The following is a 26167-nucleotide window of genomic DNA, read 5'->3' as shown; positions in this document are numbered from 1 at the left end:
AGTGTTCTGCCTATGTTTTCCTCTAAGAGTTTTATAGTATCCGGTCTTACATTTAGATCTTTAATCCATTTTGAGTTTATTTTTGTGTATGTTGTTAGGTATTGTTCTAATTTCATTCCTTTACATGTAGCTGTCCAGTTTGCCCAGCAGCACTTATTGAAGAGACTGTCTTTTCTCCATTGTATTTTCTTGCCTCCTTTGTCATACATTGGGTGACCATAGGTGTGTGGGTTTATCTCTGGACTTTCTATCCTGTTCCCTTGATCTATATTTCTGGTTTTGTGCTAGTAAATTACTGTTGGAGAGGAGCGAGTGACCAAAGGAACCATAACTGATTTAATGAGCCATTCACAGTTTCACTGTACCAGCCATGCGTACTTAGACAGGCATGGTTTAATCTTTGAGACAAGCATGTGCGACTGGCATGATCAAGCAGGTATGTTATTTGTAGACTTTTTAGTGATGGCCATTCTGTGCGGTGTGAGGTGGTACCTCATTGTAGTTTTGATTTGTATTTCTCTAATAATTAGTGATGTTGAGCATTATTCATGTGCCTATTGGCCATCTGTATGTCTTCTTTAGAGAAGTGTCTATTTAGGTCTTCTGCCCATTTTCTGATTGGGTTGTTTGTTTTTTTGTTATTGAGGGACACAAGGAATCCCTTTCCTCCACATCCTTGCCAGCATTTTTTACGCTTTGTCTTCTTGATAAGCCATTCTGACCTGTGTGACGTGATATCTCACCGAGGTTTTTGATTTGCATTTCCTTGATGATTAGTGATGTTGAACATCTTTTCATGTATCTGTTGGCCACTTTTAGGTCTTCTTTGAAAAAAAGGCCTTTACAGTTGCTCTGCCCATTTTTAAATCGAAATTTTTTTTTTGTATTGGGTTGTATGAGTTCTTTATATATTTTGGATATTAACCCCTTATCAGATATATGGTTTACAAATATTTTCTCCCATTCTGTAGGTTGCCTTTTCATTTTGTTGTTGTCCTTTTGCTGCACAGATTTTTACTTTGTTATAGTCCCACTTATTTATTTTTGCCTTTGTTTCTTGTGCTTTTGGTGTCATATCCAAAATGTTGTTGCCAAGACTAATGTCAAGGAGCTTTTCCTTGTTTTTTTCCTAAGAGTTATATGGTTTCATGTCTTTTATTTAAGTCTTTAATCCATTTTGAGTTAATTTTTGTGAGTGGTATAAGATAGGGGTCCAATTTCATTCTTCAGCATGTGGTTATCCAGTTTTCCCAACAAAATTTATTAACGAGACTAACCTTTCCCCATTGAGTATTCTTGTCAAGTATCAGTTCACAAAATATCTTCTTAATTATGAAAAGGTCAGATTAGTCATTCTTCCTCATCAAATCCTTCAGTAAAATTAACCAGGTTTGGCAGTTAGAGCTTAATCAAAAGCCATACGTTTAATGCCATTATTTCTTTTCTCTCTCTCTCTCTCTTTTTTTTTTTTGGCTGTGCCATGCGGCTTGCAGAATCTTAATTCCCCAACCAGGGATCGACCCCGTGCTCCGTGGAAGCGTGGAGTCCTAACCACCAGAAAGCCAGGGAATTCCCAAGGCCATTATTTTTATTTCTCAGAATTTGCCTTGAAAAAATTCAAGATGCAGTTAGAGATTAATTGCCAATGATACTCATTGCAGAGCTATTTACAATGGGATAAACTGGAACTATTCCAATGCCGCCAAATTAGGGTTTGACTAAATAATGATATTACCATACAACAGAAAATTCAGAAAATTAAGTAGTCCTTAAACATTCATTTTAGTGAGAGGTGAACAAAGCTTATGTTAGGAGGATATAAAATTATATGTCCAGGTAACATCTTCTTGGTATTAAAAATACCTACTCACAGGAAAAAAGCCTGGAAGAAAATAAACCAAAATATAGATAGCTAGGGGTAGTGTTATGTATGATTTAAATAAGCTTCACCATGCTTTTCTCTGTTTTCCGAGATTTTCCCACAGCATGCATTACTTTAATCAGAGGGAAAATATAAAAATGCAAAAGTCAGTTTTAACGGTGTGGTTCCTCCATTACTTGAGGAAGTGAAATTCATTTAGAGCAGGGAACAAAGCTTCAATTTACTGAAGGCCATTTAGCTGAGAACTGGTCTCTATGTTGCAGATTTTGTGGCTGAGTCTTGGTCTTCAATTTGCTCAGCTGATCAGCAGCATCTAACACAGTAGATCGCTCCCTCCACCTTGAAATGAAATGAATGAAAGGACTTCCAGGATTCCCGATTTTCCTATCTCACTGACTGTTCTTCAGCTGGTGTTGCCCAATTCTCCATCTTCCAGCCTCTTCACTGTGAAATGTTCCCAGACGTTCTCTTTACCTACATTCATTCCCTAGGTAACCTCAATCAGTTCTATAGATTCAATACCATAGATATAATGGCAATTCCCAAGCTTATATTTCTAGGTCCCTGAACTTCAGACTTCCATCCAACTGCCTGCTTGACACTTCCTTTGATCGTGTAATAGGCTACTTCTATGAATTGCATCCTTCCCCAAATTCATACATTGAAGTCTTAACCCCCAATGTGACTGTATTTGAAGACAGAGCTTGTGAGTGGGTGATAAAAGTTAAATGAGGTCATAAGGGTGGGACCCTAATTTGACAAAGCTGGTGCCCATATGTGAAGAAAAGACACCAGAGAGCTTGCCCTTCCCTCAGTCCCCACATGAGGACATAGCAAGAAGGTGGCCGTCTGTGAGCCAGGAAGAGAGCAGGACCTTCAACTTGGACTTCCTGCCTCCAGAATTGTGAGAAAATAAGTTTCGTTGTTCAAGTCACATCGTCTGTGGTGTTTCGTTATGGCACTCGAGCAGGCTAATATAGCCACTTGTATTCAATACGTCCAAGACCAGTGTTCAAATCCGTACCTTCTGAGGTGGGAGGAAGCGGCTTGGGAGCCCCTGGGAGAGGACGCTGCCGAGTCCCGGGAGCCGCCCACACAGATTGTTTCCTTTAGGTGTTTCGAGGTCTGGGGAAAGGTGCAGCGCAGCAGGGACCCATACTTCCTGGAAGGACGGTGCGGATCTTGGCCAACGGTGAAATCGTGCAGGATGACGAACCCCGCGTGAGGACCACTACCCAACCTCGCAGTAGCACCCCTTAACAGAGACTTTGAGTGGGGGTCCTGGCCCTCACCAGCAGCAGGCTGGGTGCTGCTCAGTCCCCCTTATTAAAAAACAAAAACAAAAACCTGTACCTTCCCTGAGGTACATCATTTTTGCAATTGCTCAGATCAAAAACATTGCAGTTTTCCTTTATTCCTCTCTCTCACCTTCCATATCTAGTCAGTCAGCAAATCCTGTGCTATCTTCAAAATATATTCAGAATGGAACCACTGTTCATCACCTTTACCACAACACCCTAATAAAGCCAGTTATTTCTCAACTGGAGTGCTGCAATAGCTGCCCTTGACCTTGTAAAGTCCATCTTCAACACGGCAGCTAGTGCAGAGTGATCCTTTAATACGAAATCAGATTGTCATTTCTCTGCTCAAACCTCTCCAGTAGCTTCTCATTTCATAATAAAATCCAAAGTTTTTGCAATGACCTACACAGCTCTACGTTAGTTGTTCTCAGAGTTGAGTATCACAGTCTTCTGGAGGGCAGGATGGTTGCGCCTGCTTGCAGAATTTTATGACTCAGGTATTTTGCGTTTGTGCCTTTCTGATCAGTTTTAACTAGTTTCCATATGATGTCGATGCAGCCAGGGGACCCCATTTTGAGAATCACTGCTCTCTACGTCCTGTACCGTCTCCCACCTCTTACAGCCATACTGCTCCCCCTCTCAGCCCCCCTTAAACGCCAAACCTGTGTCGGCCGGCCCCTAGACCACACTGCTCCTTCCTGGTATTTACATAGGACATTATCTCACTTTCATGACCTTTTTCTCAAATAACACCCCTTCAGCGAGATATTCTGGGACAGCACTGCCTGTCATTCTGGGCTCTGTTTTATTTCTTCCTTAGAGCGCTTAACACATTTGTTTACGGCCCACGTCTCTCTGTTCCAAGAGGCCAACGCCTTTGCTCCGTTCACTGTCCTGCCCCAGGGGCTAAAACAGCAGTGCCTGGACGATCGTAACAGGTACTGAAAAAATACTTCACTGACTAGGAGAAAAAAATGGGGAGAAAGGGCCTGCATCCGGACACAGTCAGCGGACCTCTCAGCTGCGGGATCAGACACCTACACCTCCCCCGGGCGCCCAGAGGCGGGACTTCCTGTGCGGTGGCCGGAAGAACTTCCGGTGTGAACCGGAAGTCCCACAGAGAGCCGTCGCTGGGGTGCCTCGGCTGCACTGGATGGTTGTTGCGGTCGCCGACATGGGCAAAAGGGACCGGGGGGACCGCGGTGAGACGTGGCGTGGGCGCGTTTCGGGGCTGCCTGCACCTGCCGTCCCTATCATCCTGTGTGGTAGCTGCTCAGGGTTTCTCGGCGGCGGTAGACCCCAGAGTCGCTCGCCGTCGTCACCTACTGTCCCGACAGGCCGCTGGCCGGGGGTGCGACCCCTGACCTCCGGGCAGCCCTGCCCCCGGGCTGGGTGGGCAGCGTTTGAGGGAGAGGACGCCCGCGGCGCGCAGTGGCTCTGGGCTCGGGGTGCTTGGCGCTGGGGAAGTCCGGCTGCAGCCAGGTTCCCCCGCCCTGCGGCTAGTCGGTGCGGGGGGAACCCAAGGCTCCTGCGGGGCTCACTTCTGTGTCCGTGTCCGTATCTGCAGAGAAGAAGAAGTCCAAGAAGCGGCACTACGAGGATGAGGAAGACGATGAAGACGACGCCCCTGGGAACGACTCTCAGGAAGCGGTTCCCTCGGCGGCCGGGAAGCAGGTGGATGAGTCCGGCACCAAAGTGGATGAGTATGGAGCCAAGGACTACAGGCTGCAGATGCCGCTGAAGGGCGACCACACCTCCAGGCCCCTCTGGGTGGTAAGCACGCCCTCAGCCGGGGCCGGGCCCAAGAGTGGGTGCGGCCCAGATAGGAAGGCGGGATCGTGAGCTTCGCTTCAGAGCCCACTGGCAGCGAGCTTTCATTTTCATAGGCAGTTTGGAACAGCCGAGATAGCAGTGGGCCTGCTCGCACACATGTGCTGGCTAGACGTGGGCTTCCTTCCTCTCTAACCCCTCCTTTTGCTCCCCTTTCCCTTTCCAGTTCTGCCACATGTTTGGAAACAACTTTTATCTAAAGAATAAATGGCATTTATTATGTAACATTTTAATTCCCCATTAAAAAAAAAAACTAATGAGCCATATATTTGCTAGGCAGCTTTTTTGCTCAACTTGAAGCAATTAATGTTCTCCATTCGTTTGAAATCTAGCCAGAAGGACAGCCAGTAAGGTGGGCTTTTCCTGTGAAGAATCGTGAGAGGCAGCTACTGACTTTAGAAACCTTTTCTTCTGTTCTCTCTACTCCTTGTCTCCGATTAAAGTAGCGGGACCCACAGTTGGCTGAAGATGTGCTTACAGAAATATTCCTGGTGTTGGCTAGCTTTAGATCACTTTCTGGGCAGCTAATCCTTTCTAGATAATGATGTGAGAAAGAGTCTAATCGTCTCTGCAACTCATTAGTTTCCTTGTCTGTCGTGTCCATTTGGTGTTTCGCAGGCTCCTGATGGCCACATCTTCTTAGAAGCCTTCTCTCCAGTTTACAAATATGCTCAAGACTTCCTGGTGGCTATTGCAGAGCCGGTGTGCCGACCAACCCACGTGCATGAGTACAAACTAACTGCCTACTCCCTGTACGCAGCTGTCAGCGTTGGGCTGCAAACTAGTGACATCACTGAGTACCTCAGGAAGCTCAGCAAGACGGGAGTCCCTGATGGAATTATTCAGTTTATTAAGGCAAGTGGGGGCTAAGGCTGGCTCTTTTGCCCTCCTTCTTAACGTAGTGATAGTGGGGACAGGTGCTGTACGTTGTTACCCTGTAGCAGTCACGAAAATGCCATTCAGATCCAGTGTGGGGAGCATAGTAACCGATTACCCCAGCTGCTCCTCCTCTGGATCCAGCATCGTGTTTCGCTGAGGGCACACTTCCCACGAGCTGCCCTTAGCCAGTGGGTTCTCACACAGCGGGGTTACTAATTCAGGCCCATTCTGGCCCAGGTTATTTGGGAATACAGCCCAAAGTGAACGGTGTTACGGACTGAATTGTGCCCCCTCCGGAATTCGTGTGTTGAGGACCTACCCCGTAATGTGATTGTATTTGGAGTAAGGATATAATTAAAGTTAAACGTGGTTATAAGAGTGAGGCCAATAGGATGAGTGTCCTTATAAGGAAAGACACCAGAAGGCTTGTGTGCTCTCTTTCTCTCTTCATTTGTACAAGGAAGAGGTAATGTGAGCATAGAGCAAAAAGGTAGCCCCCTAGAAGCTGGGAAGAGAACCTTCACTGGAAACGAAATGGCTGGCATCATGATCCTGGACTTCTAGAAATAAGTTTCTGTTGTTAAACAACTCAGTCTGTGGTGTTCTATATGGTAACCTGAGCAAGTTAGTACAGATGATAAACTCCATCTAAGTTTGAATACCTGCACGAGACCACTAGTCAACAACTTCCATTAGGAAAAGTCAAAAAGGACTTCAGATTTTGAAGTGGATAGGGTTCTATGTGACGAGCACTTGAACCTGCTTGGGTTTGTTCTGAGAGATAGTGAATACCATTCAGAAGAGGTGCACAGTGGCTTTCGTTGTCCTCGGCTGATCTACAGGGAGTTGGACGCAGACCCCCAGATCTGAAGTGGCGGAAGATGAGTGCCACAGGCATCCAGTACGGTAATGAAGCCAGTCTCAGAGAAGCTGGCAGGAGCCCCGGAGAGAGTTCTCTTTTCTTCTGATGTGAAAGGGCGCCCTGGGAGAAGGGCTTGCACCTTGTAGCGTGAGCCTGTTTCAGTACCCTGGCTGTTCTCGGTCTTGGTTGGGAGCTGCCTGCGGGAATGTGCGTGTTGGTTAGTGTAGTGGTGGATGCAGAAGGGCAGCAGTGGAGGCGGCAGCAGCCTGAGATCTGAATTGTGACTTTTCGTGGCTACTGTACAGTCTCTGCTGCATTCCATCCTAAAGATTTTTGGGAACCTGGAAGGATTTTCTACCATCAAGAGGCTTACATCTAGTTGGGGAGATAGGAACATTGGTGAGGAGGCCAGAGGCTTCACATTTAATTTACACAGCACACAATCAGTGGACACATAACTCTACCAGCTTTGTTGTGGGAGCCGTGGTAGTACTGGTACAGTGAGATGAACTCCTGGATTAGGATGGGGCTCTGGGAATGGAGAAGAAAGGGAAAAGGGAAAATAAAGATTTTAAGCAGCATTTTTTAGATTAAGGGATGTGCATCAGAATTAGCCAGGCAAGAGGAAGGTTTTGCCCTCAAAAAGTAGGAGCTAATAGAAAAGCTCAATTTAGGCAGATCTGCCCCCTTTAGGATTGCACATTGGATTTTCCTAAAGTAAAATGAACTCTTCGCTTGCTCGATAGGTAGTAAGGTGTGCCCAGTAATGAACGTGTTCTGAGTGAGCTTCATATTGCTAATTTTGCCTGTATGGTGTTGTCACTTCTTGCAGTTATGTACTGTCAGCTATGGGAAAGTCAAGCTGGTCCTGAAGCACAACAGGTAAGGGGTTCTGTGACAGGCCCATCAAGGCACGTTCACCCCCTGCATATCACGTGGCAAGGAGCTAACACTTGTGGACTGTCTGCTCTGCACTAACACCTACTCCCCCGAGTAAGGGGCTAAAAGGAATAAGTGAAGTGATGTGGCCAAAACCGGAAATTCATTCACTGACCACCGTATTCCCCTGAACAGTGGAGCTGGGGTTCAGACCCCTGCTAGTTTGTTTTCACAGTGGGGCTTTGCCTACAACCCTCGTGTGTTATGTCATGGCCAGTAGCTCATATCTCAGATTTGGCAAAGGGTTGGGGGAGAGTGAGCGTGGAGAGAGGCCTTAGGCCGCTGTCTCCACACCATCTTATGAGTGAGCAATGGAACCTTCTGAAAATGGTGTACTGGTCAGTAGGCACCTCCTTCCTCCCCTCTTACAGGTACTTCGTTGAAAGTTCTCACCCTGATGTCATCCAGCATCTTCTCCAGGATCCCATGATCCGGGAATGCCGCCTGAGGAACTCTGAGGGGGAGGCCACCGAGCTCATCACAGAGACTTTCACCAGCAAATCTGCCGTATGTGGCCTCCTGGGTCACCCCTGGGGGTGGACGCACTTAGGATTTTAGTTCTCTCAGGTGCTGTTAGTCCAGCATTTGCAGTCTGGTAGTCCTTGTTTTCTTGCAGCTTTGTTGCTTGGTGACAGTAGGGTTAAGTGTTTTGTGCAAGTCCAGATCCTGCCTTTCTTTTTCAGATCGCTAAGAGTGCTGAAGGCAGCGGTGGGCCATCCACTTCCCGGGTGACAGATCCACAGGGTAAATCTGACATCCCCACGGACCTGTTTGACTTCTATGAGCAAATGGACAAGGATGAGGAGGAAGAAGAAGAGACACAGACCGTATCTTTTGAAGTCAAGCAGGTTAGTGAACGTACCCCTCCTGGTTGCTTCTCTAAGCCGGTGTCAGAAGCTGGTTCAGCCCTTCGTGGACTGTCTGTAGCCTGTGTGAGAGGAAGGAATCCCCATCTGTCCCCAAATTTTGGTGCCTGTGCACTGCAGCACCATTCTTCCTGATGGACTTACATCTCAGTGTCCTGTTCTTCAGGCTGGTGGGTCAGTGTTCACAGGTTCCTGGGGAGATGTGAGAAACAGTACCTGGGGGGCATTTTTGGTGGCTGATTGGATTTAATTTTGTCCATGTCCTTAGTTTGGGGCCCTTAGTCTATGCTTTAAGCTGGCTGTCATCAAGCAAGATCTGAAATTTAAAAGTCTAGCTAACCTTTTTTTTTTTTTTTCTTTAAATCATTAGGCTCCTTAGAATGTGTGCTGTTTGTGAGCACACTTTGGAGTTAACAAGATTATAAAACCTTCATGCTCACTTTCCAGGAAATGATTGAGGAACTCCAGAAACGTTGCATCCACCTGGAGTACCCTCTGTTGGCAGAATACGACTTCCGGAATGATTCTGTCAACCCTGACATCAACATTGACCTGAAACCCACAGCTGTCCTTAGACCTTATCAGGAGAAGAGCTTGCGGAAGATGTTTGGGAATGGGCGCGCACGTTCCGGGGTCATCGTTCTTCCTTGTGGTGAGTGGCGCCTGAGTGAAGAAGATGGCTAGGCCGCTCTGTCCGGACCTGCCGTACGCCCTCCCTGAGGGCCTTTCTCTAAATCCCACCTGGTCAGGGAACAGCCAGTGTCACAGGGCTCCCTGATTCATGACCTGACAAATACTTAAGTGCTTGCTCTGTGCAGGGCCCTGACCTCCACGCTGGGCATGTAATGGTGGATAGAACAACACCCCTGACCTCATGGAGCTCATTGTGGTGGGGGAGCTCAGACAGTAAACCAATCAGCTAGGCAGTGTGTAAAGTCTTGGGCGGTGAGGAAGGGTGGTGCTGTGGGAAAGGGCTGGTTTACGTCCTGGGGTTAGAGTTCCTCACAGTCCGTCTTGTAAGTTACGTGTATTTGGAGGCTCCGTAGCACAGAAACTTTGTTTGGTCCTGGACTGCTCGTTACAGTGTGCACGTCCAAGAAGGGGCTGTGGCAGCCGCCTTGGCGCCCGTCTAATGTCATTTGTCCTAAGGCGTGTCAGGTCTGGCCTGGGTTCTTGGCCAGAGGTCACAGTAGACTCAGCTTTGGCCTACCCCACACTCGAGAAGGCAGACCCTCTGGGGGAGGGGCAGGCACCTTCAGATTTTTTTTTTTTTTTTTTTAAAGCCTCATGGGTTATTTTGATGCACACCCCTGGTCAAGGAAGAATTGCTGTTTCAAGGAATAGCTTGATTTTTAATCTTGATCTTCATGTGGTAGGTGGTAGTAAACTCAGAAGCTCCTGGAGTTTCACCTTCCTCTGTCTTTGCCAGTAGCAGCGTATGTACCGCATTCCCAAGTGCTCAGCCCAGTTTGTTGCGTCATCATGGTAGCCGTCTTTTACTGAGTCCCTCCTGAGGTAGTCTGGGTGTTGGGCACACTGTACCCCAGCAGCACCGCTGTCCCAGGGCCTTGGGCGACTTACCACTCAGCTTTAGTTTTCCCGTGTTTAAAATGGCAGTAATAGGAGTGTCTCTTACCTATGGTTTATTTTGACAAATGTTGTTTTTCAACATTTAAATGAGATGCGTGTACAGTGCTTTAATAGGGCCTGGCACTTGTGTCTTAATTCTCACGTTTGTGTGTGGAGTGTGCGTGCCTCCTTTTTCTAAAGAAGGAAACAGGTTTGGAGCAGTAAGCACCTCAACAGTGTCAGCCCTGAGGATCGTTACAAATGATCTTGGCCAGCTTGGTGGGCTGACAAGTCCTCCTCTCTGTCCCTGTGTCTCATTTCATCCCGGCCTCGCGTAGGACTGCCCTTTGGTTTCTCGTAGGTGCTGGGAAGTCCCTGGTTGGCGTGACAGCTGCGTGCACAGTCAGAAAGCGCTGCCTGGTGCTGGGCAACTCAGCTGTGTCTGTGGAGCAGTGGAAAGCCCAGTTCAAGATGTGGTCCACCATCGACGACAGCCAGATCTGCCGCTTTACCTCCGACGCCAAGGACAAGCCCATAGGCTGCTCCATTGCCATCAGCACCTACTCCATGCTGGGCCACACCACCAAAAGGTCCTGGGAGGCCGAGCGGGTGATGGAGTGGCTCAAAACTCAGGAGTGGGGCCTCATGATCCTGGACGAAGTACACACCATACCAGGTAAGCCGGCTGAGAGCTGGGATGCCCACTCATCGTATAGACAGATTGATTTCCAGTTCTTGGGTTGAGGGAGGGACTGCTGTGTAGTACATCCATCTTGCTAGAGAGACTTGCTAGGTGAATCTTTCAGATAAGTTATGAGCATGGGTGGGGTGGGTGTACACACTGGCAGCTTCCTTAATCACTGGCCCAGAGTAGTCATCTAGAAAGTGATATTTTCTTCCGTCCTCCCTCTCAACTGTTGCGCTTCAGCTTACCCTTAACCCATTTTTTTCTTTACGGTCCTGCAGAAACTAGACTGGGAGCACAAAAAAGTCCTTGCGATATTTGTTTTATTTGAGGACTAAAGTATTGTTCCTTAATATGTTATAGAGGTCCAAGTATTGCAGGCAGTCCTTTTAAACAGCCATACTGACATAATTTATAAGCCGTAAAATCTACCCAGCGTGAGTATACGATTCAGGATTTTTAGTAAAACGGAGTTTGTGCGACCGTCACCGTGACCCAGTTTTAGAACATCATCCTCATACTCACTTGCTGTCAGTGTTTTCATCCGTAGCCGCAGGCAGTCACTGAATTGCTTTCTGTTTCTAGAGACGTGCCTTTTCTGGAAATATATTCACAGAATCACATAATATGTATTTTCTTTTATCTGACTTCTTTCACTTCACACAGTGGTTTACCCACGTTGTAAGACGTACCGATGCTGTGTTCCTTTTATTACTGGATAGCATTCCAGGCAAACCTTTTTTGATAAAACAAGTTAATGGGTAACCCTGATCAATTAAGAAGTGTAAATTAGAGATTACTCTGAAGTAAATGGAATCAGAGGCATTTTCACATAGAGTATTCAAAACATTGTCAAAAGGGCCTTTCTGTCTGTTTTTTTCTGTGTAATGAGAGCTCCTCCAACACCTCTGGATGTCTGAAAACACCGAGAGATGTTCACAGCAAGCCAGGTAGGGATGAGAGGGGTCTCTCGGGTAGAAGGAAGCAGTCCTGAGGTGGGGAAGTAGTACTTGCATGGCCTGACAATACTGTAGCCCTGCGGCTGGAGGGGAACGTGGAGGAGAGCAGTCAAAGCTGAGGTCGGAGAGGTGTCGGAGCCAATCCTGTAGGACCTGAAGGAGGTCTTTGGCTTGCACTCTGGGTGAGAAGCCATTTGAGGGATTTGAGCTGAGGGTGACATTATCTGACTTAATGTTATAAAAATATCACCCTGGCTGCTGTGCTGAGAAGAGACTGCAGGAAGCAAGGGTGGAGAGCAGCTAAGTAGGTTAGTTGGTGGAATCCCAACATGAGGCTTGGACCAGTAAGAATAAAGGTAAACTGATTCTGGTTATGTGGTGAAGGTTAAGTGGGCTGGTTAGATGTGGTTCTGAAAGAAAGAGAAATCAAGGATGACTGTCAGCTTTTGGCTTGAGCCCTCAGAAGGGTGGAGTGGATGTGGAGATGGGGAAGACTCTAGAAGGAGCAGGTTTGGAGAGATAAGACCGGGAGTTAGGCTTTAGACATGTTAATTTGATTGCTGTTACAGTCAGGCAAAGGCAGAAATGTTAGAAAACAGGCAAAAGACATGAATAGATTTTCACTCAAGAGAGTGTACAGATGCCAATAAGCATTTGAAAGATGTTCTGCAGCATTAGTCCCCAGGGAAATGCAGGTTAAAGCCACGATGAGATGTCACTACAGACCTATTAGAGTGGCTAAAATAAAAAATATTGACAGTACCAAGTACTGACAAGAGTGCAGATCAACTGGAACTGTCATACGTGGCCAGAGGACTTGCAAAATGTACAGTCACTCTGGGGAGGTTTGGCAATTTATTAGAAAACTACCATATAGACCCAGCAGTCCCACCCTGGGCATCTCTCCTAGAGAAATGAAAACTTGGGTTCACACAAAAACCTGTGCATGAATGTTTATAGCAGCAGCTCTGGTCGTAATCTCCGAAACCTAGAAAACAGCGGAAAAACCTGTCAGTGAGTGGCTGGATGGACCAGCCATTGAAGCTGGCACCTCAACTGCTGGGACGCTCCGTGACAAGGAGTCTCAGAGGCTTCGTGCTGAGTGAAATCAGCCAGTCCCAGGAGCTTACGGAGTGTGTGATGCCTTTGGTAGGACATTCTTGAAAAGACAAAACTGTAGTGATGGAGAACGGATCGGTGGGTGCCGGGGTGGGGCGGGGAGGGTACGACTGTACAGGGAGAGCACGAGGCAGCTTTGGGGGTCGTGGATTGGTTCGTCTCCTGAGTATGATTATGGTGGTGGTTACAGAGTCTGCACCTGTGTTAACATGTGTAGAACCACTCTCACCCCCCCACCCTCAGAAGAAGTTCAGTTTACTGTGTGATATTTAAAAACTAAACCAAGAGGAAAAAAAAAAAACTTTAAGGAGAGGGTGGGTATTGGGTCTGATTGGATTGGGAATTGGTGATCTAGAGAAACATCTTTTATAAAAGACTTTGGAATTGATTTGTAGCAGTTTAGTTGAAGGCTGTGTTTGAAGCGTGGCGATGTTTGAGGCCTTCTGCCGGAGGATATATTTAGCATACGTTGATGTTCCTCTTTAACTTGGGCCCCGGGTCTCAGAGGGTGGCAGCCAGGCTTGGGGTTGGTTATCTGGTGATGAGGATATAGAGGTGTACCCCACACGGTTCACCAGGTGTCTCTGTCTCTCCTCTGGTTCATTGGAGCAGTTTGCCTCTGTTTAGGTAGAAGAGTGAAACCAAACTGCTCTAAAGGATTTTGCGTTCAGGCCTTACAAGCCCTATGGCCATGCTCACTGGGCCAGAGAGCAGATGTTAAATACGGAATTCTGGCAAATCAGAGTAAGATTCTGCCATAAGCATTTACCACTTGGACTAGGTAGAATGGTAAGTCTTTGAGATTTATCTCAGAAGATAAAGCTTGTTGTGTTCTTTTATAGATCTTCCAAAAGGAGCCCTATTAAGTCATTATATTAATAAGAAATTCTTATTACAGTACTTGCATATATTCAGTGTTTCCTGCATGCAAGGCACTGTGCCACTTTCATTATTTTAACAGCTATTTATTGAGAACCCATTAAGTACCAGGCACTCTGCTTGGCACTGGAGACAAAGTGGGAGAGACAGTCAGAATCACGCAAATAAATGTCAAATAACAACTGCGACATAATGTCCGGTGAAACAAGCCGCACACGCAAAGTACGTACTGTGATCCCATTTACGTGAACTTCAGACCGGAGGCAGACCTCCTCTCTGATGCCTGAACTTGGATCGGGGTTCCCTTGAGGGAGAGTGCTGGTGTTGACCAGAGGGGTCAGAGGCGAGACTCCTGGGTGCTGAGAACACTCCCACCCTCATCTGGGTGGTTCCAGAGGTACGTACCTGTGTAAAACTTCATGGAGCCGTGCACGTCATTGTACGTGAGCTCTTCCCCCGTGACAGCTGTTATGGCTGTGAGAGAACACAGCAGTGGGACGTGACTCGTTTGCAGGGCCGATGCCTCGGGGAAGGCTTGTTTCTGGCTGCGGAGTGTTCGGGCAGGGTCCCCGCCTGGTGCTCCCCTCGGGTTGATGCAGTCCCCGGGCCGCCCCAGTGCTGCCTCCCTGGAGCCCACAGTAGCTTGGGGTCTCCACTGCCTTGGCTGCCATGTCCTTCTGATGTGGGGAACCTGGTCTGGGGTCCTTGGCTGCCCTTTGTTGGAGCCGGTACAGTCCTTGGACATAAGCCTGACCCTGGGTTTTTGTTTGTTTGTTTTCCAGGGGTCTGTGCAAGCTGTGTTAGGCTTCAGTGTGTGAAACCGTGAGACCTGGGCACTTACTGGGGTTAGACAGCCCTTTGTTATTTTACTGTTCTTATGTTTTTGGTTTGCATTTTGGTGACGTCTGCCCTTCTTTCCCTTGGATTGTTAGGTCTATTTCTTTTTTTTTTTTTTTTTTAATCTGGCCGTGCCACGGCGGCTTGTGGATCTTAGTTCCCTGACCAGGGATTGAACTCCGGCCCTTGGCCGTGAAAGCATGGGGTCCTAACCACTGGACAGCCAGGGAATTCCCAGGTCTATTTCTGAAGTATCCCTAACCTTGCCTTTAATTGGATATAAGATAAGCATGACTTCAGCATTTTTACCTTCCTTCGTAGTGTTAGAGTTTGTAAAAGGTGAGCCTGTGGAAACCCGTAAATTGAGTTTTAAAAAATGAATATCTTGTACCCTTTTAGTGTTTATTTAATTTAATTTGATACCTCAGAAAGAATGATAACATTCAAGCGAAAGGAAGGCAAAGGACGTTGCTGGTTGACCAGAATGAATGTAACTGGAAGAGTGTAGAGAGGGACGTTTCCTAAGGGGGGAGAGGTGCCTGGGGTTTCATCTCTCCCTCGTTTCTTCCTGGTTTCTGGGAGGGTGGTGGGAAGTGGAGCTCCTTTCATTCCTCTGGTCCTCCAGATACCCCACCATCTTCCTGGTAACCGAGGTACAGGCCTCAGGGTGAACAAATTCCTTGCGTGATTCAGAGCTCAGTGGCATTTTAAGTGTGGCTCATGTTTCAGATGGCCGTTTGTGCCCCTGATGGCCGAGCTGTGGTGAGGGGAGTGCTGGGGCTCCCTAGCCTGGGGCTTCCTCCAGGTCACCTCCCCCTCTTGTTCTCCTTTTCACCCTTCTTTTGGACAGGTCTGAAAGTGGACATTAAGCATTCGCACCTAATCGTTCTTGTCTAGAGCCAGGTCCCTGTGATCCAGAAGCCCGGGGGTCAGCCGTGCCGTGTCCCGGGCCAGTATTAGGTCGAGGCTGTCTTTGGTACTCTGAGCATTTACAAAAGTGACAGCGTGAATGCGCCGATTGTTTCCCCAGCCAAGATGTTCCGACGGGTGCTCACCATCGTGCAGGCCCACTGCAAACTGGGCTTGACCGCAACCCTCGTCCGGGAAGATGACAAAATTGTCGACTTAAATTTTCTGATTGGGCCCAAGCTCTATGAAGCCAACTGGATGGAGCTGCAGAACAACGGCTACATCGCCAAAGTCCAGTGTGCGGAGGTAGCTGTCCCCTTCCTGGCACGGTCCCTGGGGGAGGGAAGTGGATCAGGTCGATTCCTCGTGGGCAGATACACAGGTCAGGACCTGAGCAAAAGTGCTGCTGCCTCGTGCAGTACCCGCAGCCCCCGTGGGGGGGGCAGTCTCCCGCGATTTCACAGATGCGCGAAGCAGAATCACTTGTCCACGGGCACACAGGAAGTGGTCAGGTCAGGAGGCTAATCCAGGCTGGCGCGGCTTTTCTTCCTCCTTTCTGGGAGTGAGCACCTCAGGGTACTCCTGCCCACCCTCACCCCGGAGGGATTCTTGCTGTTCCCGCGTGGGCAGCCCACAGGCCACCCCTGGTACCAAAGCCTGTTGGTTTTGATGCCCCCAGAAGGCACATGTGGCCTTGATTATTTTATTTCTAAGAACCCATTTTCCCCATATTCTGTGATGAATACCTGCACAGGTATGTGTTTAAAATACATGTTCAAAGAAAAGTAAGTCTTCTCAGAAGGAACAGCAACAGAAATCCTTTCTGGCACCTTAAAATGACTGTCGCTCAGTGGCTAGAGTAGGGTGGGCTGTGTCCTCAGAGGGCAGACATGGGCCTGTCGGGTGAAGGTGAGTGTGAGGAAGCTGTGCAGGTGGACTTGCTCTGTCGAGAAGCTTCCGTACCCTTCGGTTACATCTTCGTAATCAGCACCCACCTTGCACGCAGCATTGCCAGGGTAACGGCTGTCTTGGAGCTTAGGTTTGTCGTCTTCTTGCTTTTCTTTATTATTGTACTTCCTATGTATAATTCCCTAAACATTCATTGTTTAGCTTTGCCTTTTAAAAAAATCTTTATGTATATGCAGATAGAATCAGGTTATATGTGTTCTTGTATGACTTCTGTCTTTTGCTTAGTATTTTTTCTTTGCATAATGCATTATTTTTTTAATGATACATGTAGCTGTAGTTTATTCCTTTTAATTCCTCTGTAGTATTCCATTGGACAAATATACCACAGTTTGATAGCTAATGGAATATTACACAGAAGTAAAAATAAACTCTTTTCTAACGTTGACAGATGTTTGGGTTGCTAAGTTGTTTTTTTTCACAGCCTTGTCAAGGTCTAGTTTATGTTCCATAACATTCACCTGTTGTGAGTAAATAGTGTGGTTTATAACGTTTGTGATTTTAGTAAATGTAAAGAGTTGTGCAGCTGTGCCCCCAATCCAGCTTTAGAGCATTTCCCGCATCCGCGGAAGTCCCCTTGTGCCCGTTAGCAAGGCCCTGCTTCTAGTCCCAGCCCTAGGCGGGCACTGGCTCTAACTTTGGAGCTTAGTCTTTTTGTTGTTATGACAGTATTGCTGCGTGTATTTTTTGTCCCTGTTTCCTGTGTCAGACGTTTTCTAAAGCAGTGTTCACACGGGACTGTGACCACGTAGTAGATGGTGACGTCACTTCGGTGAGTCATCATCAGGATAGAATAGAGTCTACCAGAATGCATCATACGTATTAAAGTAAAGGTATATATTGTTTCCTAAGACTGTGTTGGTGTGTGGGAATGTTTAGTTTACGACATAAACTGGTCCAAGGTTGAAGGCCACTGCTCTGGCAGGTGCACCTAGAAGTCGCATTGCTGGGTCAGAGGCTCTCCGGATGCTCACTTCACTAGTCATGTGGAAAACTCTGTTTCCCAAAGTGGTTGCACCAGTTCACACTCTTGTCTAGGGTGAGTGAGCTAGCTCCACATCTCTGGCACCTAATATGGAAATGTCTTCTTTTAATTTTTGCAGACCTGATAAGTGTGAAATGGTATCTTTTTATGGTCTTAGTTTGTGTTTTCCTGTTGACTGATGACGTTGAGTATCTTTTCATACGTTCATTGGCCACTTGTGTTGCATATTCTGGGAAATGCATGATTTTAAAGATTTTACTTTGAAAAAAGAATTGCTTTGGTTATGAAGAACTAGAAATTCTAAAGGGGTCATCATAGGATATGTCCCAGAGAGAATCAGAAAAGGTAACGACAGCAAAACTTAGATTTGAGCTCAGCACAGACTTTGACACATAGCCATGTCAGCTAATTCTGCAGTGGTGGCAGCACGAAGAAGTGGTCTGTGACGATCACACAGAAGTGGCGCTGGTCGCAACCAAAAGCTCAGTCTGCCAGTGTAGGCTATGGCTTGTTCCAGTGCAAAGCTGCTGGAGGGTCGTTTTTGTCTGTACACAGCCTTGAGACCTTTAGTCATGGCACTTCAGTGTACTTGCCCGAGGTTCCTTTAGTTTGTCAACAGCCAAGCACAGGGCTTAGCAGACAGGAGGCCCTCAGGAATGTTACTGTCATTCTTATTTGGATGCTCAAATTGTCTCAGATGTGACCAGTGGGACTACTTTCAAGCTAGTTGCTATGACCATTTGACATGTTCCCATCAAACTTTGAGCACTTCCTTGCTTTCTGGCACAGTAAGATATTTCCGGCTCATCTGGTACTTTCCCTGCCCTGGCCCTGGAATCAGCCATTTCTCCGTGGAGCCCGTTTAGCAGAGAATGTAATTTAAAAGCCAAGATCTGGGTGCTGGTTTGTTCCTTACTCCTGGGATGTCATTGCTAGGCTAACCCAACAGACAGAGCTGGCAAGTGTGTGTGCAGTTCTCTGTAGCAGTGCTGTGTGTGGGCTGTGTGTGGAGGTGTGATCTAAATGGGAGGGATTGTTTACACCACTGGTTGGGAATCTGGTTTCCTTCACTTGGAGCTGGTGTGAGAATAATTCCCTGGATATTGATGCATTTTAAAATCTCTGTTATTAACATGTGAGAGTATCCTGGTTCAACATTGGGTATTAGGTTTTGTTTTATGGTGTGTGTGTACGTGTGTGTTTACAATATTATTGAGATATAATTCACATACCATTGGTTTCGTCTTGATTTGTTTTAAAGCTAATTTGCTAAAGTTCCCAGTTGTATGATGCTTAAACTTGCATACTGACCCCTGATTCTTATTGTATCACAGGTGTGGTGCCCGATGTCTCCTGAGTTTTACCGGGAGTATGTGGCAATCAAAACCAAGAAACGAATCTTGCTGTACACCATGAACCCCAACAAATTCAGAGCTTGCCAGTTTCTGATCAAGTTTCATGAAAGGAGGAATGACAAGATTATTGTTTTTGCTGACAACGTGTTTGCTCTAAAGGAATATGCCATTCGACTGAACAAGTAAGAACTGGAAAGTTAGAGTAGCCTCCAAAGCCAGTTTAACTTCCCCATGTGAGAGTATAGAAGGTGCCTGTTTTTTTCTCGAAGCTCTCAGGAACTTCTTAGTATCTAAAGGTCTAGTTCTGTGGTCCCAGGGAGCAGGTGAGACAGAGGAGCAGGTGGTCAGAATCATTGGTTAGAGTGTATGGGAAAGGGGGCCTGGTCACTGAGCTGAGGGAGCAGGGGCTAGAGTTGTGCTGATTTGGAGCTGGGCTCCAAAGGTGGGCACGGGTTGGCATCTGCAGTTTCAGGCTGAGTGGGTACTCTGGCCAGAGATGAGATCAGACTGTATTTGGTCAGGGGCCAGGAAGGCAAGGCAGACTGGGACAGCATCCCAGGTGTGGCCCAGCGTCTAGAAAGAGCTTCTTAGGAAACACCGACCAGGGTCCTCCTAAGCCTACAGCCCCACCCAGATACAGTGTTTAAAACCTGGCTATTGAAAATTTCCTGCCAAGTAAGGAGGAAGAGGCCAGTGCTTCTGTGCACAGTGATGCAGGGCTTCAGGTGCTGCGAGTGGAGCAGAAGGCAAGGTCCTCTGAGAAGATAAGCTTCGTTCGTTATGAGGGGGGAGGGATGCAGAGGGAAGGATGGATACGGAGCAGTTTCTCTTCACAAACTGACTTAATCACCACCTCAGCCATGTGAGGTCATTGTACTGTTCTCATCTTACAGATGAGAAAACAAAGACACAGAAGGATTAAGTTACTGAAATTCCTAAAATCATACCTTTTTTTTTTTAAGCATCTTTATTGGCGTATAATTGCCTTACAATGGTGTGTTAGTTTCTCCTGTATAACAAAGTGAATCAGCTATACATATACATATATACCCGTATCTCCTCCCTCTTGTGTCTCCCTCCCACCATCCCTATCCCACCCCTCTAGGTGGTCACAAAGCACCGAGCTGATCTCCCTGTGCTATGGTGGCTGCTTCCCACCAGCTATCTATTTTACATTTGCTAGTGTATATATGTCCATGACGTGCTCTTACTTCGTCCCAGCTTACCCTTCCCCCCTCCCCATGTCCTCAGTCCATTCTCTATGTCTGCATCTTTATTCCTGTCCTCCCCCTAGGTTCTTCAGAACCATTTTTTTTTAGATTCCATATATATGTGTTAGCATACGGTATTTGTTTTTCTCTTTCTGACTTCATTCTGTATGACAGATTCTGGGTCCATCCACCTTGCTACAAGTAACTCAATTTCGTTTCTTTTTATGGCTGAGTAATATTCCATTGTATATATGTGCCACATCTTTATCCATGCATCTGTCGATGGACACTTAGGTTGCATCCATGTCCTGGCTATTCTAAGTAGAGCTGCAATGAACATTGTGGTACATGACTCTTTTTGACTTACGGTTTTCTTAGGGTATATGCCCAGTAGTGGGATTGCTGGGTCGTATGGTAGTTCTATTTTTAGTTTTTTAAGGAACCTCCATACTGTTCTCCATAGTGGCTGTATCAATTTACATTCCCATCAATGGTGCAAGAGGGTTCCCTTTTCTCCACACCCTCTCCAGCATTTATTGTTTGTAGATTTTTTGATGATGGCCATTCTGACTGGTGTGAGGTGATACCTCATTGTACTTTTGATTTGCATTTCTCTAATGATTAGTGATGTTGAGCATCCTTTCATGTGTTTGTTGGCAGTCTGTATATCTTCTTTGAAGAAATGTCTGTTTAGGTCTTCTGCCCATTTTTGGATTGGGTTGTTTGATTTTTTGATATTGAGCTGCATGAGCTACCTGTAAATTTTGGAGCTTAATCCTTTGTCAGTTGCTTCATTTGCAAATATTTTCTCCCATTCTGAGGGTTGTCTTTTTGTCTTGTTTATATTTTCCTTTGCTGTGCAAAAGCTTTTAGGTTTCATTGGGTCCCATTTGTTTATTTTTATTTTTATTTCCATTTCTCTAGGAGGTGGGTCAAAAAGGATCTTGCTGTGATTTAGGTCATAGAGTGTTCTGCCTATGATTTCCTCTAAGACTTTTATAGTGTCTGGCCTTACATTTAGGTCTTTAATCCTAAATGTGAGTTTATTTTTGTATATGGTGTTAGGGAGTGTTCTAATTTCATTCTTTTAAATGTAGCTGTCCAGTTTTCCCAGCACCACTTACTGAAGAGATTGTCCTTTCTCCATTGTATATTCTTGCCTCCTTTATCAAAGATAAGGTGACCATATGTGCCTGGGTTTATCTCTGGGCTTTCTATCCTGTTCCATTGATCTATATTTCTGTTTTTGTGCCAGTACCATACTGTCTTGATTACTGTAGCTTTGTAGTATAATCTGAAGTCAGGGAGTCTGATTCCTCCAGCTCCATTTTGCTTTCTCAAGATTGCTTTTGCTCTTCGGGGTCTTTTGTGTTTCCATACAAATTGTGAAGTTTTTTGTTCTAGTTCTGTGAAAAATGCCATTGGTAGTTTGGTAGGGATTGTATTGAATCTGTAGATTGTTTTGGGTAGGATACTCATTTTCACAATGTTGATTCTTCCAATCCAAGAACATGGTATATCTCTCCATCAGTTTGTATCATCTTTAATTTCTTTCATCATTGTCTTATAGTTTTCTGCATACAGGTCTTTTGTCTCCTTATGTAGGGTTTATTCCTAGGTATTTTATTCATTTTGTTGCAGTGGTAAATGGGAGTGTTTCCTTAATTTCTCTTTCAGATTTTTCATCATTAGTGTATAGGAATGCAAGAGATTTCTGTGCATTAATTTTGTATCCTGCTACTTTACCAAATTCATTGATTAGCTCTAGTATTTTTCTGGTAGCATCTTTAGGATTCTGTATGTGTAGTATCATGTCATCTGCAAACAGTGACAGCTTTACTTCTTGTTTTCCACCTTGGATTCCTTTTATTTCTTTTTCTTCTCTGATTGCTGTGGCTAAGACTTCCAGAACTATGTTGAATAATAGCGGTGAGAGTGGACAACCTTGTCTTGCTCCTGATCTTAGAGGAAATGGTTTCAGTTTTTCACCATTGAGAATGATGTTGGCTGTGGGTTTGTCATATATGGCCTTTATTATGTTGAGGTAGGTTCCCTATATGCCTGCTTTCTGGAGGGTTTTTATCATAAATGGGTGTTGAATTTTGTCAAAATTTTTTTCTGCATCTATTGTGATGATCAAATGGTTTTTATCCTTCAGTTTGTTAATATGGTGTGTCACATTGATTGATTTGCGTATATTGAACAATCCTTGCATTCCTGGGATAAACCCTACTTAATCAGGGTGTATGATCCTTTTAATGTGCTGTTGGATTCTGTTTGCTAGTATTTTGTTGAGGATTTTTGCATCAATGTTCATCAGTGATATTGGCCTGTAGTTTTCTTTCTTTGTGACATCTTTGTCTGGTTTTGGTATCAGGGTGATGGTGGCCTTGTCAAATGAGTTTGCGAGTGTTCCTCCCTCTGCTATATTTTGGAAGAGTTTGAGAAGGATAGGTGTTAGCTCTTCTCTAAATGTTTGACAGAATTCGCCTGTGAAGCCATCTGGTCCTGGGCTTTTGTTTCTTGGAAGATTTTTAATCACAGTTTCAATTTCAGTGCTTGTGATTAGTCTGTTTATATTTTCTATTTCTTCCTGGTTCAGTCTCAGAAGGTTGTGCTTCTCTAAGAATTTGTCCATTTCTTCCAGGTTGTCCATTTTATTGGCATATAGTTGCTTATAGTAATCTCTCATGATCCTTTGTATTTCTGCAGTGTCAGTTGTTACTTCTCCTTTTTCATTTCTGATTCTGTTGATTTGAGTCTTCTCCCTTTTCTTCTGGATGAGTCTGGCTAATGGTTTATCAATTTTGTTTATCTTCCTAAAGAACCAGTTTTAGTTTTACTGATCTTTGCCATTGTGTCCTTCATTTTTTTTTCATTTATTTATGGTCTGATCTTTATGATTTTTTTCCTTCTGCTAACAATGGGATTTTTTTGTTCTTCTTTCTCTAATTGCTTTAGGTGTAAGTTTAGGTTGTTTGAGATGTTTCTTGTTTCTTGAGGTAGGACTGTATTGCTGTAAACTTCCCTCTTGGAACTGCCTTTGCTCCATCCCATAGGTTTTGGGTCATTGTGTTTTGTTATTTGTTTCTAGGTATTTTTTGATTTCCCCTTTGACTTCTTCAGTGATCTCTTGGTTATTTAGTAGTGTATTGTTTAGCCTCCATGTGTTTGTATTTTCTACATTTTCCTGTAATTGATATCTAGTCTCATAGCGTTGTGGTCGGAAAAGATACTTGATATGATTTCAATTTTCTTAAATTTCCCAAGGCTTGATTTGTGTCCCAAGATATGATCTATCCTGGAGAATGTTCCATGAGCACTTGAGAAGAAAGTGTACTCTGTGGTTTTTGGATGGAATGTCCTATAAATATCAATTAAGTCCATCTTGTTTAATGTATCATTTAATGCTTGTGTTTCCTTATTTATTTTCATTTTGGATGATCTGTCCATTGGTGAAAGTGGGGTGTTAAAGTCCCCTACTATGATTGTGTTGATTTCCCCTTTTATGGTCATTAGCATTTGCTGTATGTATTGAGGTGCTTCTATGTTGGGTGCGTAAATATTTACAGTTGTTATATCTTCTTTGGATTGATCCCTTGATCATTCTGTAGTGTCCTTCTTTGTCTCTTGTAATAGTCTTAATTTTAAAGTCTATTTTGTCTGATATGAGAATTGCTGCTCCAGCTTTCTCTTGATTTCCATTTGCATGGAATATCTTTTTCCATCCCCTCACTTTCAGTCTGTATGTGTCCCTAGGTCTGAAGTGGGTCTCTTGTAGACAGCATATATACGTGTTTTGTTTTTGTATCCCTTCAGCCAGTCTATGTCTTTTGCTTGGAGCATTTAATCCGTTTACATTTATCGATATGTATGTTCCTATTACCATTTTCTTAATTGTTCTGGGTTTGTTATAGTAGGTCTCTTCCTTCTCTTGTGTTTCCTGCCTAGAGAAGTTCCTTTAGCATTTGTTGTAAAGCTGGTTTGGTGTTGCTGAATTTTCTTAGCTTTTGCTTGTCATTAAAGATTTTAATTTCCCCTTCGGATCTGAATGAGATCCTTGCTGGGTAGAGTAATCTTGGTTGTAGGTTTTTCCCTTTCATCACTTTAAATATGTCCTGCCACTCCCTTCTGGCTTGCAGCGTTTCTGCTGAAAGATCAGCTGTTAACCTTATGGGGATTCCCTTGTATGTTATTTTTGTTTTTCCCTTGCTGCTTTTAATATTTGTTCTTTGTATTTAATTTTTGATAGTTTGATTAATATGTGTCTTGGCATATTTCTCCTTGGATTTATCCTGTATGGGACTCCCTGAGCTTCCTGGACTTGAATGGCTGTTTCCTTTCCCATATTAGGAAAGTTTTCAACTATAATCTCTTCAAATACTTTCTCAGTCCCTTTCTTTTTCTCTTCCTCTTCTGGGACCCCTGTAATTCGAATGTTGGTGCATTTAATGTTGTCGCAGAGGTCTCTGAGACTGTCCTCAATTCTTTTTGTTCTGTTTTCTTTATTCTGCTCTGCAGTAGTTATTTCCACTATTTTATCTTCCAGGTCATTTATCCATTCTTCTGCCTCAATTATTCTGCTATTGATTCCTTCTAGAGAATTTTTAGTTTCATTTCTTGTGTTGTTCATCATTGTTTGTTTGCTCTTTAGTTCTTCTAGGTCCTTGTTAAACGTTTCTTGTATTTTCTCCATTCTATTTCCAAGATTTTGGATCATCTTTACTATCATTACTCTGAATTCTTTTTCAGGTAGACTGCCTATTTCCTCTTCATTTGTTAGGTCTGGTGGGTTTTTACCTTGCTCCTTCATCTGCTGTGTGTTTCTTTGTCTTCTCATTTTGCTTAGCTTACTGTGTTTGGGGTCTCCTTTTCACAGGCTGCAGGTTCGTAGTTCCCGTTACTTTTGGTGTCTGCCCCCAGTGGCTAAGGTTGGTTCAGTGGGTTGTGTACGCTTCCTGGTGGAGGGGACTCGTGCCTGTGTTCTGGTGGATGAGTCTGGATCTCGTCTTTCTGGTGGGCAGGACCGCGTCTGGTGGTGTGTTTTGGTGTGTCTGTGGCCTTATGATTTTAGGCAGCCTCTCTGCTAATGGGTGGGGTTGTGTTCCTGTCTTGCTAGTTGTTTGGCATAGGGTGTCCAGCACTGTAGTTTGCTGGTTGTCGAATGGAACTGGGTCTTAGCGTCGAGATGGAGATCTCTGGGAGAGCTTTCACTGTTTGATATTACATGGAGTTGGGAGGTCTCTGGTAGACCACTGTCCTGAACTTGGCTCTCCCACCTCAGAGGCACAGGCCTGACACCCGGCCGAGCACCAAGACCCTGTCAGCCACACAGCTCATAAGAAAAGGGAGAAAAAAAGAAAGAAAGAAAGAAAGAAAAAAAGAAAAGAAAGTTATTAAAAAATAAAAAAAATTGTTAAAAATAAAAAATAATTAAAAAGTAATAAAAAAGAAAGAAAGAAGAGAGTAACCAAACCAAAAAACACATCCACCAATGATAACAAACTCTAAAAACTATTAAAAAAAAAATTGACAGACAGAACCCTAGGAAATATGGTAAAAGCAAAGCTATACAGAAAATCACACAAAGTCTACCACCTCAATTTTGGGATGATTCGTTGTCTATTCAGGTATTCCGGAGATGCAGGGTATATCAAGTTGATTGTGGAGATTTAATCTGCTGCTCCTGAGGCTGCTGGGAGGAATTTCCCTTTCTCTTCTTTGTTCACACAGCTCCCGGGGTTCAGCTTTGGATTTGGCCCCGCCTCTGCATGTAGATCGCCTGAGGGCATCTGTTCTTCCACTCAGACAGGAGGGGGTTAAAAGAGCAGCTGATTAGCGGGCTCTGGCTCACTCAGGCCTGGCGAGAGGGAGCGGGGTGGGGGGGGAAGGGGGGGAGGGGGCACGGAATGCAGGGCGAGCCTGCGGTGGCAAAGGCCAGTGTGACGTTGCAACAGCCTGAGGCACGCTGTGTGTTCTCCCGGGGAAGTTGTCCCTGGATCACGGGACCCTGGCAGTGGTGGGCTCTACAGGCTCCTGGGAAGGGGGGTGTGGATAGTGACCTGTGCTTGCACACAGGCTTCTTGGTGGCTGCAGCAGCCTTAACGTTTCATGCCCGTCTCTGGTGTCCATAC

General features: G+C 45.3%; 1 protein-coding gene across 2 annotated transcripts in view; it reads left to right on the top strand.

Moving 5' to 3' along the window:
* The first annotated feature begins 4266 nt into the window (after window positions 1-4266).
* Window positions 4267-26167, top strand: part of ERCC3 (ERCC excision repair 3, TFIIH core complex helicase subunit) — a 37231-nt gene continuing 15330 nt past the window's right edge. For both annotated transcript variants that reach the window (XR_014245950.1, XM_082396634.1), the window contains exons 1-10: window positions 4267-4385; window positions 4751-4956; window positions 5632-5868; window positions 7587-7636; window positions 8065-8200; window positions 8377-8541; window positions 9007-9211; window positions 10490-10804; window positions 15638-15822; window positions 18802-19004. Coding sequence is in view for 1 of the 2 variants with exons in the window: in XM_082396634.1 (XP_082252760.1) it covers window positions 4337-4385; window positions 4751-4956; window positions 5632-5868; window positions 7587-7636; window positions 8065-8200; window positions 8377-8541; window positions 9007-9211; window positions 10490-10804; window positions 15638-15822; window positions 18802-19004 (1751 nt within the window). In the remaining variant the exon portion in view is untranslated. The remainder of the gene's footprint in view (window positions 4386-4750; window positions 4957-5631; window positions 5869-7586; window positions 7637-8064; window positions 8201-8376; window positions 8542-9006; window positions 9212-10489; window positions 10805-15637; window positions 15823-18801; window positions 19005-26167) is intronic.

This window comes from Balaenoptera borealis (assembly GCF_965194805.1).
Source record: "Balaenoptera borealis genome assembly, chromosome: 6".
Lineage (NCBI taxonomy): Eukaryota > Metazoa > Chordata > Mammalia > Artiodactyla > Balaenopteridae > Balaenoptera > Balaenoptera borealis.
Note: the sequence above shows the minus strand (reverse complement) of the source record. Positions and strands in the feature narration are given on the sequence as shown.